Below are 14,404 nucleotides of genomic sequence, written 5' to 3' on the forward strand. Positions count from 1 at the left end.
TATATATATATATACATATATAAATATATATATATTATTTATATATGTATAACTATTGTCAAGTTTACATCTGCTCCCTGCTGGCTTTTTGATGCCCTCTCGTTTTTTCCATCAGTCATATCTCCATCACGCATCCTCTTTTCCATTCCCTGTATTATGCTGCCAGTAAAAACAAGGAAGGCAGCAGATCTCTTCTGTTAGACCTTTGCATCTCTCTGACACTCAGCCACTTTTCCATTCACCCTATGATACCACCTGTGTAAGAAGGGATGGTAAAGGACTAACTATATTTCAACTGCACAACCGCCATCCTTATCGCTCTCTCCTTCCCCCTTCATGAGTTCTTGTATGTATAAGAGATCGCATCAGACATGTTTGTATTCAACATCTCTATTCCCTGGTTACTTGTTTTAGATATCCAGCATGCTGGCAGAATGGCTAGTGCATCAGACAAAATGCAACATTTTTTTCTGGCTCCTTGCATTCAGAGTTCAAATTTTGCTGAGGTTGCCTTTGTTTTTCATAATTTCAGGATCATTAAAATAAATATTAGTAGCTCACTAAGGTCAATGTAATTGATAAACCCTCCCCTTAAATTACTAGTCTTTCATAAAACATGTGGAACCATTATTATTTTTCATTCTTGCTCCCCTTCTATCATCCTCTCACTGCAAATCACTCACTTTCTACTATTAATCTCTAGCTCCCTTCACTCTCCCATCCAGTGTTTTTGGTTGTCACTGACTTCTGTCCAACTTTCTTCCCTGTCACATTACCTTGAGTGAATGAATACATCACAGAATAATGTAGACCTTTGCATTTAATTTTTACATACTACAGGACAAACTCTAAAGTGCTGGAGCTATGATGAAATGCATCCAGTTTCCTTTGAAAAGTGGTTGATGAATGCATGGAGGTAAAGTGGGATTGAGGAGAAACTTTTATCATATTGAGGACATAACAGTTCCTCTGGGGCCTTGCTCAGAAACAGGTGAGGGTTGGTAATAAGAAAGGCATCTACCTGTAGAAAATTTGCCCCAGTAACCTTCATCCAACCTATGCAAGCATAGGAAAGTGAACATTAAAATGATGAAATCAAACACCTCCTAATTGGTTCTGTAAGCAACGCAGCTTGCCTCTTTAGAGAAACTCACTCATTTATGAGAGGCCTATTGAGTCAGGTCAGATGTGGGGGCATGTGTTTGTTGCAGCACATGGCTGCATTCACCATTTTTTGGTAGATTCCCTGGCAATCTGTTGAACAGAGTCCCAGTCAATCCCCATCTATGTAAGTTATCTCCTCATTTACCATGAACATGTAGTCAAACAACACAAGTTGGATCCTTAGTGAAGGTAACATGGTAAGCAGAGTCTGACTCAGAAAATCGAGCAACATGGCCAAACAGTCTGCTTGAATTTTGGAAATTCTGTCATTGTAGTGAAAGCTATTGAAAATGTTGGCCTTGTCTTTGTGAAGAGTTCACCACTAAGAACAGGAAGCGAATGACTGTAGTTCATTCATACTGTCCAATGGAATTGTATCAATAAACTGTCTAGACAACCAAAAATATCAAGTGCAATATTGTTGCTTTCAGGATACAATCTTGGAGAAAAACTATACTGTTACACACTATCTCAAGAAACAACAAATGCAGATGAGAGAGCCTCTATGTGGCCTGAAATTTTGGAGGAGGGGTCTAGTTGATTACATCAACTCCAGTACTTATTTCATTGATGACCTTGGCGGAAATTGAACACAGAGCATAAAGATAAATGAAATGCTACTAAACATTTTGTCCAGTGTGCAAATGATTCTGCCAGTTCACCTTAGTATTATTATTAACAATAACACCTTAAATATTCTCTACAATGGATACAGCAAAAGTATTTGATTCTGTTATTCACAATGAACTCTTGCAAATAATGCAATCTTATGAATTTAACTTACAAATAGTAAAATGCAAAGATTATTTATTTCATAATCATCATTTAATTTCTCTCCTTTTTCATATTTGAATGGGTCTGACAGAATTTGTTGCGGCAGATTTTCTATGGCTGGATGCCCTTCCTGTGGCAACCCTTGTCTGTTTCCAAGCAAGATACGGTTTTCCCAGGGTCAGATATATTTTTTAATGGAAGACTAGAAATGAACAATATCACTTGTCTGATGGTGATGTTTGTTAAAAAATCATTATCCTATGATATCAAGACAAGAGCACACACACACACATGATGGGATAATCATAGTTGAAGTACCTTTGATAATCGGTTTACTCAGTCAGATTTGACCTAGGGCTAAATATCAACTACATGATCACTGATACCCCTAACTGTCAATACGTGTTTTGATTGGTTGATATAATTCTAATCTATTTCAATAAGGTTTTGATATTAAGCTACTTGTTAAACAGGTCCAACTAAAGGATATAAAGTAAATAATTGGGTTCGAAGAAACTTAAACATTTCTCTTTCTCCTCTAGTTAACATTTTGTTCTCCGTTTTCGTCTGACACTATCAATTCAGTACTATTAGAAAAGATGAACACTTCCAACAAAAGGTGCCGCCCATAACGTCTAACTTTTCCTCTTTCTCTCGACAAACCAATTTATTCTACTTTTGAAATCTTTATATAAGGAATATAAATTATCAGATGTTGTTTAGATATTAAAAAAAATGTTAAAAACCCTTTCACAAACTATATATATACAGATGTAATTTTGAGGTGTACAATATACATAGTCTTAAATTAAAAATAACATTGGCTTCGACCAGTGTCACAAGCTAAGATTAAAAAGCAGGGTGGTAAGTATAATGGTATACTGAACCGCTTCTTACGTTGCCAGGCAAGCTACAATTTCTTCTTAATCTAGGGCAGTAATAAGCTTGTGTCTCGTTAAATCTCGTGTGATTTTGTTTCCCGCCACTGAACCACGTGGGGAAGGTAGGGGACATGTTTTGTTGTGTTTGCCTGATCAAATAACTTCCCAACTATATCTATCAATCGTCCACTATTATAAACAACTGTAAAAGAATTGCCTGAGATTAGAACTATTTATATAATTCGCCGAGTAATTGAACTAGGGCTTTGCGCCGTTTTCCTACCTCCTATCTCGATCATCCTTACATTTATCGCTGAGCAGCACTCTTCCATAACAAAACAATCCACAAGTTTTAGAATCCGTATCTTCTCCTTTTGTCATGTGGATCCAAGTGCGGACCTTCGACGGGAAGAAAACCGTCAAGGTGAAAGGACTTTCCAAATTGACCAAAGTTGAAGAGTTACGAGAGAGTATAAAGGATAAGTTTGATGCAGAGCCATCCCAACAACAGTTGTTCTATCGCGGCAAACTGGTAAGCTTTTTTTTTTTTTTATTACACTATAAATTTAGGTTTTGTTTATTTTATTAATGTTTTCAATGACAGTGATATTTCGAAATATTTCACACGGTTGTTGTTATCGTCTCTTATCATCTGGCTTTGGCGCCATATACCTTTTTTTGTCTATGAAAAAAAAAATGTTGTTTATATTTCTGATTACCTGTAATTTGGCAGTTTATCATGACATGTCACGTATAATAATCCACAACTCATCCAATTATTATTTATTCAACACCTTCATTTCATAATATTGAACTAAATCTTTATTTTATTCAGGAATTTTTCACTTGTTTGATTTCTTCCCCCCTTTCTCTGTGAAGATATGGCGGGAAATCTCCTCCTCTCCCCTTGTCACTGTTTATCTTTCAGTGAACTATTTCTTTCTTTCTCTCTGTTCGGCTTTGTCATCATATCCTGTCCCTCCACATATTATAAATATTTCGCTTTGTCTTTTTAGCCTAGAGTAAATCTATTTTAGACTTTTTTTAATGAAGAGTCTTGATAAATTACTTTTAGTAATTTTGATCAACGGTATTTTTACTAATTGTGATTATAATCCTATTGTCAAAATGCATTGAATATATTTAAAATAGATTTTACTAGTTAAGAAACGAAGTCTCCAAATGCCTTTTGTAAAAGATACCCTGTTATGTCATTTTCAAGAACCTAGTTGTAGTTTTATAAAAATTTGGAACGGGGAAAAGATTTCAAATATTTTAATTTATAACTCGTGAAAATAAATTTGCGATTAAATAGAGATGTGTAAGTGGTTTCTATATTCCTTATTTATTTATTTTCAAAAAATTTTACAGCTGATGAGCAAAACTAACAAAATATTTCAAAAAGTTTTCAAGAAATTCTATTATTATCAACTTAAAAAATTGGAATAAGTTCTTTTTTTCCTAGAAAGAAAAAGAAATTGATGCTTTTAATAACATCCGAGCACTTCTTCCTCCCTAATATTCAATATCAGAAACTGGAAATTTCATCTATAAGCAAATTTTACTCTGTTCTAAACTTGCAAACTTCATGATAATTAAGTAATTGGACAAAGAAGTGATAGTAATGATGTAGTAAAAGGCTTTGAATCTTTCCTGTTCTTTTAACTGAAAGTGATTAGAGGAAACACTAAACTGGGTACTGTAAAAACGAGTTGAGGAAGGAAAGGCCTCCTTAAAACTTTAGGTTCAGCTTAATTTCATTGTACAGTCCCTGACCAAGTACAACAAAGCTATTATTTCTGTGTGAGTGTGTCGCCAACACCATCATTAATATAACTTCTTTTTTTTTTGTTTAGTAATTTTCATCTAGTTTACAAGACTTTCCAACCTAGTGTGATAAAATTCTATATTAAGCTGTTCGTATGTAATATCAATTGAAAAGAATAATATTTAAATTTTTGATAGTTGATGTGGAAACACTTTCAGCTCAGAATTGAATCTGTAGCGTCAAGACTGAATGAATTCAATTTCAGAGAAGTTCAATCCCAAACGAAACGAGCCCTTTAAAGCTTTATAAGAAAACCAATCTGAAGAGTTAGTTTTGTGACTGAGCAAAATAAATTCTATTAAACTTTGTGTGTGTTCTAAACAGCCTGCTGCACCTCAAATGTCGTATGTAGGATAGGCATATGGGATTGAATAATTCAGAATATTAACCTTAACCTTTTAATTTTACACCCATTAGATTTTTTTTCTTCTTTGCATGAATATCTCTTCTGTGGAACAGATTAAATTTCAAAGTCAATTTTGCTGCAGAGCCTATACATAAAAATAGCACCTTGAGTAGTAGTAGTAATTCAGGTTTTAAAGTTTTTGCTGAGAAAATTGACAGTCAATGAAGACTCATTCAGTTTGGTCCCCCATTCCCAGCTGTTTTCCTTTTTAACTTGGTGAAGCCTTTCTTTTTCTTAAGCTAGCACTCTTAATGGAATATAATAGCTTGTATGTAGGAGTGATAAACTAAGCTGGAGTAGATATGTTGAAATAATAGATATTACTCATGTATTACCAATGATATTTAGTTTTTGTTATAAAGGAATCTTACATTTATAAATAAGTTATTTAGCACGGAATTATTTGTTACTATCTTTGTTAAATCACTTTTGAATGTACCTTGATGTTTAATATCAATCAGATCCCTGATGTCTTTTTTTCTTTATTGACCAAATCAATTCATCTCGATAATACATTTTTATGAACAAAGTGCTAACTTCAAGAAGTTACTGAGATGAAGAATGTAAATGGATGATTTGCTGCTATTTAGCCCAAGGCTGGCTCTGATCGCAGATCTATGACAATCAAAAGCTTTTCTAACCACGACCGATCTTTCTCTTTTTTTTGTTGTTGTTTTTTTTTAACCCTTTTTACACCTGAGACTGCCACTCGTTCAAGGATACAAATTTCTAGTTATGAAGTGATTTTCAATTCAACCAGAAACATGGTAACAGAAGGGGGCATTAGTAACTGGACTATATTATCTAATGTGTCCTTATATAAAAACTTTTAGATGTAGTTCTGGTGGTGTTTAGCTGCTATTTCTAAACAAGTCGAACAATATAAAGGGCTATTCCAACAGTTGGTTGTTTAGAGAATTTAGCATTACAAAAAAAAAAATCTTGTACAGATAAAGTATTAAGGAGTGGAAATTACTAGCCTGGAACTTAGGAAACATCATCATCATCAAGGCTCTAAATGTCAAGTGCTGTTATTATATTTACATTGGTGAGTTCATTGATAAAACATGGTATAGAATTTGGATGTCATACAGCTGATGACAAAGAAAACAAGAATAATGCAGAAGTGGCTATTATAAATGTACATATTGTATTTATATATAAATGTGTGTATATGTACATATATGCATGTGTATATATATATATAAATGTGTGTGCACATGTGCATACGTACATATATGCATGTGTATATATATGTGTGTGTGTGTGCACAAGTCTTTAAAAAGATTTCTATCTACTTAACTAATTTCATGATTTTCAAAAGTAGTTTGGGATAGGAAGTCCTGGAGCCCTGTAATATTTATCTTGGCTCATCATCATCCTTTAATATCTGTTTTCCATGCTGGCATGGGTTGGACAGTTTAACCTAAGCTGGGGAGCTGCACAAAGTTCCAGTCTGATTTGGCTTGGCTTCTATGACTGGATGCTCTTCCTAATGCCAATCACTTGATAATGTGTGCTGGGCGCCGACACTGGACACTTGCAGGTCTTAACACTTCTGTGGAGGACGGGTCTTCTTGAGTATAACAAGGGACCAGGTATTTTGATCTTTTGTCATCTTGTCTGAAAGGTTCAGCATCCTGAGGTCGTCCTTCAGTACTTTGTCTCATTGCCTTCCTGGGTCTCCCTCTTCCACGTGATCCATCAACTTTGAGTGATCAGCACTGCATTATGGAATTGTCAACATCCATCCTCATCACATGACCAAACCAGCGCAGTCTTCTCTTTTGCACATTGCATCTAATTCCTCTTATGCCTAACTTCTCTCTCAGTACACTAGCACTCTGTTGAACATATACACTTACATTACACATCTAGCAGAGCATACTAGCCTTCACATGTCCTGCATTCAGGGCCAACATCTCACTAACATGTAGAATTGCTGTTCATAATACATGCATCATACAATCTTCCTTTCATTCAGAGGAAGAACCCTTTGGTTGCCAACAGAGGGATATTTACTTAATGACTGATCAGCTTGATTGATTGACTTTTAAATGATTGATGACTATTAATTGGATCCAACCATACTTACCAGATCATTTCAACTTTCTAACAAATCACGTTTGGTTGCTCGATCTGCTAAAGTTAGCTACCAAATATCCTTCATTACATGCTAATGTCTTTATAAATGTGGTGATGGTGGTGGGTATATTGAATAATGTCATATTAGATACACTGTATTTAGGTATCTGTTATATCTTTGAACATAGGTCTACTCCAGCAGGGCTAGCCTGTGGATTAAACAATAACACCACTGCAGTAATAGCTGCATGTCTCTTCCAACCATGTGATATCTATTTTCAGCCTTGTAGATTAGGTTATTTGAGTCTTTGTTATATAATACGCAACCACAAAATTGGTTACAGGATATTAACTACCTGCCCAACAGCTAGTCAAGTGTTTTGTTAACTCAATGATAAATCATTATCCTTCAACGTCCATGTTCCATGCTGGCGTGGGTTACATACACCTGAGTCTTTTACTCGTTTCAATCTTAAACTAAGCTGGGATACTGCCTCAAAGTGTTTAGTTGATCATATGAACTTCAGTATTTATTCTGTTGGTCTCTTTTTGCTGAACTGCACAGTTAGTGGGGATGCGGGCAAACCAAGTTATGTTTGCCTAACGATGATAGAGACAAAGATACACACACACACACATATATGTATATTGACAAGCTTCTACAGTTTCTGTCTACCTTGATCCCAGGCTATAGTAAAAAACACTTGTCCAGTGTGTCACTCAGTGAGTCTTAATATGAAGCCAAGTGTACTTAACTCACAGTATCCCACTCCATATATATATATATATAAAAAACAATAATAATTTAATTTACTTTTAAGTTTAAAAACTGGAGAAACAAAGTACTCAAAACTGCTATAAGTAGCACTGGTGAAAATACTCAGTTTTGAATAAATGAATGTTTTTGTTTTATATATATATATATATATATATATATATATATATATATATATTTGTATCGTAGCTTATTGGTTTGGTGTAAGAGATTGATAGAATAAGGGGTTGGTTTGTTCAAATAAACCCTTCAAGGCGGTGGTCCAGTGTCTGAAACAAGTAAAACATAAAAGCTATATATAGATATCTCATATGCGCCTGCACGTGTGTGTGTGTATATGTATGTATGTGTGTATATATATATATACACACACACACACACACACACACACACACACACACACACACACACACACACACACATATGAGAGAGAGAGAGACAGTGGTGTTTGTGACTATGCACTCTTAGGCATATACTCTGCTTCTGTGTACACACTCATGCACACATATTCAGATGGTGTGCAACACAGGTTATACTGACATGTTTTTAGCTCTGTAGCCCAGTAACGTGCTTATTATGATGCTAAGCAGACCTCTTTCAGTTGAATCATTCAAATATTTCATTCAGTAGCCACACTCACGACAGAAGTTGTGAGAACCTGAAATATTTCACTGAGAGATTCTGTATCATCTTCTAACCCAAATTAGATACAAGACTGCCTATTAACATATGAGCTCGGGGAAAAGGATATCTAAAAGTTAAAGCAAGACTCTGTCCTCTTCTGTTGAAATTTCTAACAAAAATAAATATAATATATAGGATATAAAACTAGTCTTTTGAATTAACCGTTGTAAAATATTAAGCCATACAATGTATTAAGATAAATCTTTATGAGAGCCATATGATAGTTTTACACTTGATATGTTGTTTCTCTCTACACTCATTTTTATTTTATTCTGCTGTCTTTCTATTGACTGCAGTTGCACACACAAACACACATAAATAATAAAAGAAAAAATGCAAGCATTGCTGTTTAGTTAAGAAGCTTGCTTTGCAACCACGTGGTTTCGGGTTCAATCCACTGCATGATACCTTGGGCAAGTGTCTTCTACTCACCAATGCCTTGTGAGTGAATTTCGTTGTTAGAGACTATGGATGCTCATTGTGTCTGTGTGTCTGTGTTTGCTACCACCACCACCACTTAACAGCTGGTGGCAAAAGAGAAACTGATAGAGTAAGTAAAAAAAATTAAAGATGCCTAAGTTCTGGGTTCAATTTGTTAAATTAAAAATTGTTCTTGATTTGTAGTTGATGAAAAGCCAAGTTGACCCAGCTGGTATTTCATCAAAGAATGAAGAGAGATGTAATGAAATGCCACAAGGTATTCATTGCTTTACAAATATACGAAAAAATATTTTTATGATAGATATGTGTGTGGCTATGTGATAAAAAGCTTGCTTCCTAACTACATCGTTCCAGGTCCAGTTTTACTGCATAGTACCTTGGGCAAGTGTGTTCTATAGCCTTGTGCAGACCAAAGCCTTGTGAGTGGATTTAGTAGGTGGAAAATGAAAGAAGTCCACCGTGTGTATGTATGTATAAGAGTGGCTGTGTGGTAAGAAGCTTGCTTCCCAACCACATGGTTCCAGGTTCAGTCCCACTGCATGGCACCTTGGGCAAGTGTCTTCTGCTATAGCCTCGGGGTGACCAAAGCTTTATGAGTGGATTTGGTAGATGGAAACTGAAAGAAGCCCATCGTATATATATATATATAATATATATATATATGTTTATGTGTGTGTTTGTCCCCCCTCCATCGCTTGACAGCCGATGTTGGTGTGTTTACGTCCCCTGTAACTCAGCAGATTGGCGAAAAGAGAGCAACAGAATAAGTACTAGGCTTACAAAGAATAAGTCCTGGGTTGATTTGTTCGACTGAAGGTGGTGCTCCAGCATGGTGGCGGTCAAAAGACTGGAACAAGTAAAAGAATATATATGTATATTTTATTTATGAGTGGTTGGCGTTAGGAAGGGCATCCAGCTGTAGAAACTCTGCCAAATCAGACTGGAGCCTGGTGTTGCCATCCGGTTTCACCAGTCCTCAGTCAAATCGTCCAACCCATGCTAGCATAGAAAGCGGACGTTAAACGATGATGATGATATATATACATACATACATATACATACATACATACATACAGGGTTGGCCAAAAGTAACCTGACAGTAAATCAAAATTCCATAAATACTTAATATTCAATTTTAATTATTCATTCAAATTATGAATGTTTAATAATTGAATGTAGTGAGTTAAAATCATCATTTTTTTTATCAACATTTGTCTATTTATTTGCGGAGTCTCATATAAAATAATTTTTTGTTTTAATCTTGGAATTAAATGGGTTTTGATTTACTGTCAGGTGACTTTTGCCCAACCCTGTGTGTGTGTGTATATATATATATATATATATATATATATATATATATATATATATATATATATATATAAATATATATATATATATATATGTGTGTGTGTGTGTGTTCTATCCATGCTAGCATGGAAGGCGGACGTTAAACGACGGCAATGATATATATATGGATGTAACACAACTAGCTATACAATATCCCACCCATAAGGGACTGATGTAGGATGCGTTGAAATGATCGTTGTGTTGAATAAAGGTTCTTGCTAACTCCATTTTCTGTTACCCTCATTCATTATATATATATTGTATGTTTTTGTACCTATTCGTCCTCCACCACCACTTGGCAACCAGTGTTGGTTTGTTTATGTCCTTGTAACTTAGCAGTTCTGCAAAAGTCTGATAGAATAAGTGCCAGGTTTTCACAAAAAAAAAAAGAAGTAATGGGGTTGATTTTTGTTCAGCGAAAAACTCTTCAAAGCGATGCCGCAGCATAGCTGAAATCTAATGGCTGAAACAAGTGAAAGATAAAAGATCTATGTACATAAGTTTGTGTGTGTATGCATAATGAAATGCCACGAGGTACCGATTGCTTTACTGATGTACACAGGCAAGCCAGAAAAAATACATATGCACACACACACACATGGTGTGAATGTTAGAAATATTGTATATTATATACACATGTAGTCCAGTGAAAATTGCATATAAAACGCAAATAGATAAATAGTACAAAAACCCTATTTAAATGGAGCCATTGGTTTAATTAATTAGCTCAATGACAAATAATTTATCAAATAATAACTTAAGCCTTTTCATCATAATATAATTTAGACTCTGTGAAATGCTTTTGTACTGTTATAACGCCCACGCTATTTCTGCCTATATGTTATGTGTGTGTATGTATGTATGTATATACAGGCATGTATAGTAGGGGGACAGTATGCATGTAAAAAATATCACTTTCACACTTGCTTGTGAATATGTATGTGTTTTACTACTATTTTCAGTAATTAGCATGTAGCACCACTTTCTAGAATACAGTTGATTTTATCGACACCCTCACGCCAGTTCTTAATTTATCAACTTTAAAAATGATGAAAAAAGCAAAGTAGGCCAGGTTGCATGTGCATGCTTATATATATGTAGGTATGGCTGTGTGGTAAGAAGCTTGCTTTCTAACCGCATGGTTCCAGGTTCACTCTCACTGTGTAGCATCTTTGGGCAAGTGTCTTCTAGAGCTCTGGGCCAACCAAAAGCCTTGCAAGTGAATTTGGTTGAAAGAAAAAGAAAGAAGCCTGCCGTGTGTGCATGTTGCTACATGTGTGTGTCTTTGTGTTAGACATAACGACCACCACCATCACTTGGCAACCACTGTTGGCTTGTTTACATCCTTGCAACTTAGCAGTTTCGAAAGACTGATATAAGTGCCAGGTTTAAAAAATAAGTACTGGGCTTGAAATGTCTGACTGAAACCTCCAAAAGGGTACCTTAGCTTGGTCATGATCCAGTGACTAAAGCAAACAAGATACATGCATATATATATATATATCTATATATGTGTGAGAGAGAGAGAGATGCACACTTGGTGTATCAATGTGTGTACATATAGTTTGTACATATGTAATGTGATGCAAATAGACCATGGAAGAGAGAGATTAGAAAAGACAGGCAGTATTGGTCAAGGCCAAATTCAGGATGCTGTGATTTAAAAAAAAAAGATGAAGTGGAGAGAGATGCTTGAAATAGACCTACTCAACCTGTGTGGGCAAGGAAAAGTGGACATAAATGTGTGTGTGTGTATGTGCATTCATTCATACACACTTTTTACTTGAGTGGTTATGTGAAGCCAAGCAGTTTATATCTTATCTCATTGAGGCTGGTATGATAGTCAGCTGCCAGAGCTTTTGATATATGAACTAATTTAGTGGTAGGTAATTAAAGATCGGGGAATATTGAAGTTTTGTGCTATACATGTATGTTTTTGTATGTCATACATTAAATATTAACACATTTCCAGGCCAGTATGGAAGGCAGACGTTAAATGATGATGATTCAGATTCGTTTCAAATTTTGATACAAGGCCAGCAATTTCGGGAGAGGATGTAAGTCAATTAAATTGACCCCAGTGCTCAACTGGTACTTATTTTATCGACCCTGAAAAGATGAAAGTTAGTCAACCTCGGTGGAATTTGAACTCAGAATGTAAGGATGGATGAAATTCTAAGTATTTTTTCTGGTATGTTAACAGTTCAGCCAGCTTGCTGCATTATTAAACATGTTCATATTGATGCGTATCCATTTTTACAAATGCACTTTGGTACACATTTGTGTATGTACATGTATGTTTAGTGAAGTTTTTCACAAATCAATATACCTTTTCTAAACAATGTGTGTATATAACTATATATGCACACACACATACATATATGGTTGTGTGGTTAGGAAGCTCACTTTGTAACCGAATGATTGAAGGCAGTCATGGGTTTAACCATGCAGCCAACGGGACTTCCTGAATGGCAATCTTAATGAAAAATTACCATGGATTTTTCTAGTATTGTGGCTTGCTTGATGATAGCCCATGTCTCATGCAGGCCCACTTCTTGAAAGTCGTTACCCATATTTGGTTTAAAGTTCTGTTGTACAGCATGGCACCTAGGGCTAGTGTTTTCTACTATATCTGTAGGTTGAACCATTGCCTTGTGAGTAAATTTTGCAAAAAGTGTGCAGAAACCTGGTGTAAATGTATTTGTGTGTGGTGGTGGGGGGGATGTTTATTTTTGTCTCACATAACTTGGTGATTGTTGCAAATCTATATGCATCCCCATAACTTAGCAGTTTGGCAATAAGGGAACTGATAGAACAAGTATGAGGCATTATATTAAGTACTAGAATCAACTAAAAACCAATTGAGGTGATATCCTAGTGTGATTAAAGTCCAGTGATTGAAACAGGCAAAAGAAATGTAGATAGATGTAGCTGTGTAGTAAGAAGCTTGCTTCCCAACCACATGGTTCTGTGTGGCACCTTGGGCAAGTGTATCCTATAGCCATGGGCTGACCAAAGCTGTATTTGATAGACAGAAACTGAAAGAAGCCCATCCTATGTGTGTGTTTGCATCCCTGTAACTTAGTGGTTTGGCAAAAAAAGTGCAATAGAACAAGTACCAGCCTTGAAAAATAAGTACTGGGATTGATTCTTTTGACTAAACATTCTTCAAAGTGGTGCCCCAGTGTGACCACAGTCTAATTGCCAAAACAAGTAGAAGATAAAAGATATAGTCTGCATTGTAAATCAAGTTTCCAGTATCAAACGAAAGGAATTTGAAATCTGGTTTTGATTCTTGGTTGTATTCTGTTCACTGAAGTTTAATTTCAAATACCTTTCAGAAAAAGTATGACTATTTACTACACTCTCAGAATGGTTGGCGTTAGGAAGGGCATCCAGCTGTAGAAACTCTGCCAGATCAGATTGGAGCCTGGTGCAGCCTTCTGGCTTGCCAGTCCTCAGTCAAATCATCCAACCCATGCTAGCATGGAAAGCAGACGTTAAATAATGATGATGATGATGATTTACTGTTTCCTTTTGTATATCTGAGTCAATGTAAGAACTCAATTTAGTCATCTATCTATATATGTATGTATATAATCATCATTGATTTGATGTCAACTTCTGCATGGGTCAGATGGAATTTGCTGAGGCAGATTTTCTGTGGCTGGATACCACTCCTGTCACCAACTTTCATTTGTTTCCAAACAAGGTAATGTTTCTCCATAACTAGGCCTGTTTTCAAGGAAGATTGGAAGCAAAAGACACCGCTTCCATGATGGTAGCAGTTGCTTACAACTATCGCAGAAAGCTGAGGCAATGAGACAGTAATGTACATACATATATGTATAACAGGCTTCTTTCAGTTTTCATCTACGAAATGCACTTACGAAGCTTTTGTTCAAGACTACAGTAGAAGAAACTTGCCCAAGGTGTCATGCAGTGGGGTTGAACCTGAAATTCTGTGGTTCGGAAGCAGACTTACCACATGGCAATGCCTGCATCTATTTTATATATAT

At 35.6% G+C, this 14,404-nt stretch overlaps 1 protein-coding gene across 1 annotated transcript in view; it reads left to right on the top strand.

The window, feature by feature from the left end:
* The first annotated feature begins 2,888 nt into the window (after nt 1–2,888).
* The window catches only part of LOC106874972 (E3 ubiquitin-protein ligase UHRF1), a 53,420-nt gene continuing 41,904 nt past the window's right edge, over nt 2,889–14,404 (top strand). The window contains exon 1 of the mRNA XM_014922901.2: nt 2,889–3,351. Coding sequence (XP_014778387.1) covers nt 3,199–3,351 — 153 coding nt within the window. The 5' untranslated portion in view covers nt 2,889–3,198. The remainder of the gene's footprint in view (nt 3,352–14,404) is intronic.

Source organism: Octopus bimaculoides, chromosome 8 (genome assembly GCF_001194135.2).
Source record: "Octopus bimaculoides isolate UCB-OBI-ISO-001 chromosome 8, ASM119413v2, whole genome shotgun sequence".
Taxonomy (NCBI): Eukaryota; Metazoa; Mollusca; class Cephalopoda; order Octopoda; family Octopodidae; genus Octopus; species Octopus bimaculoides.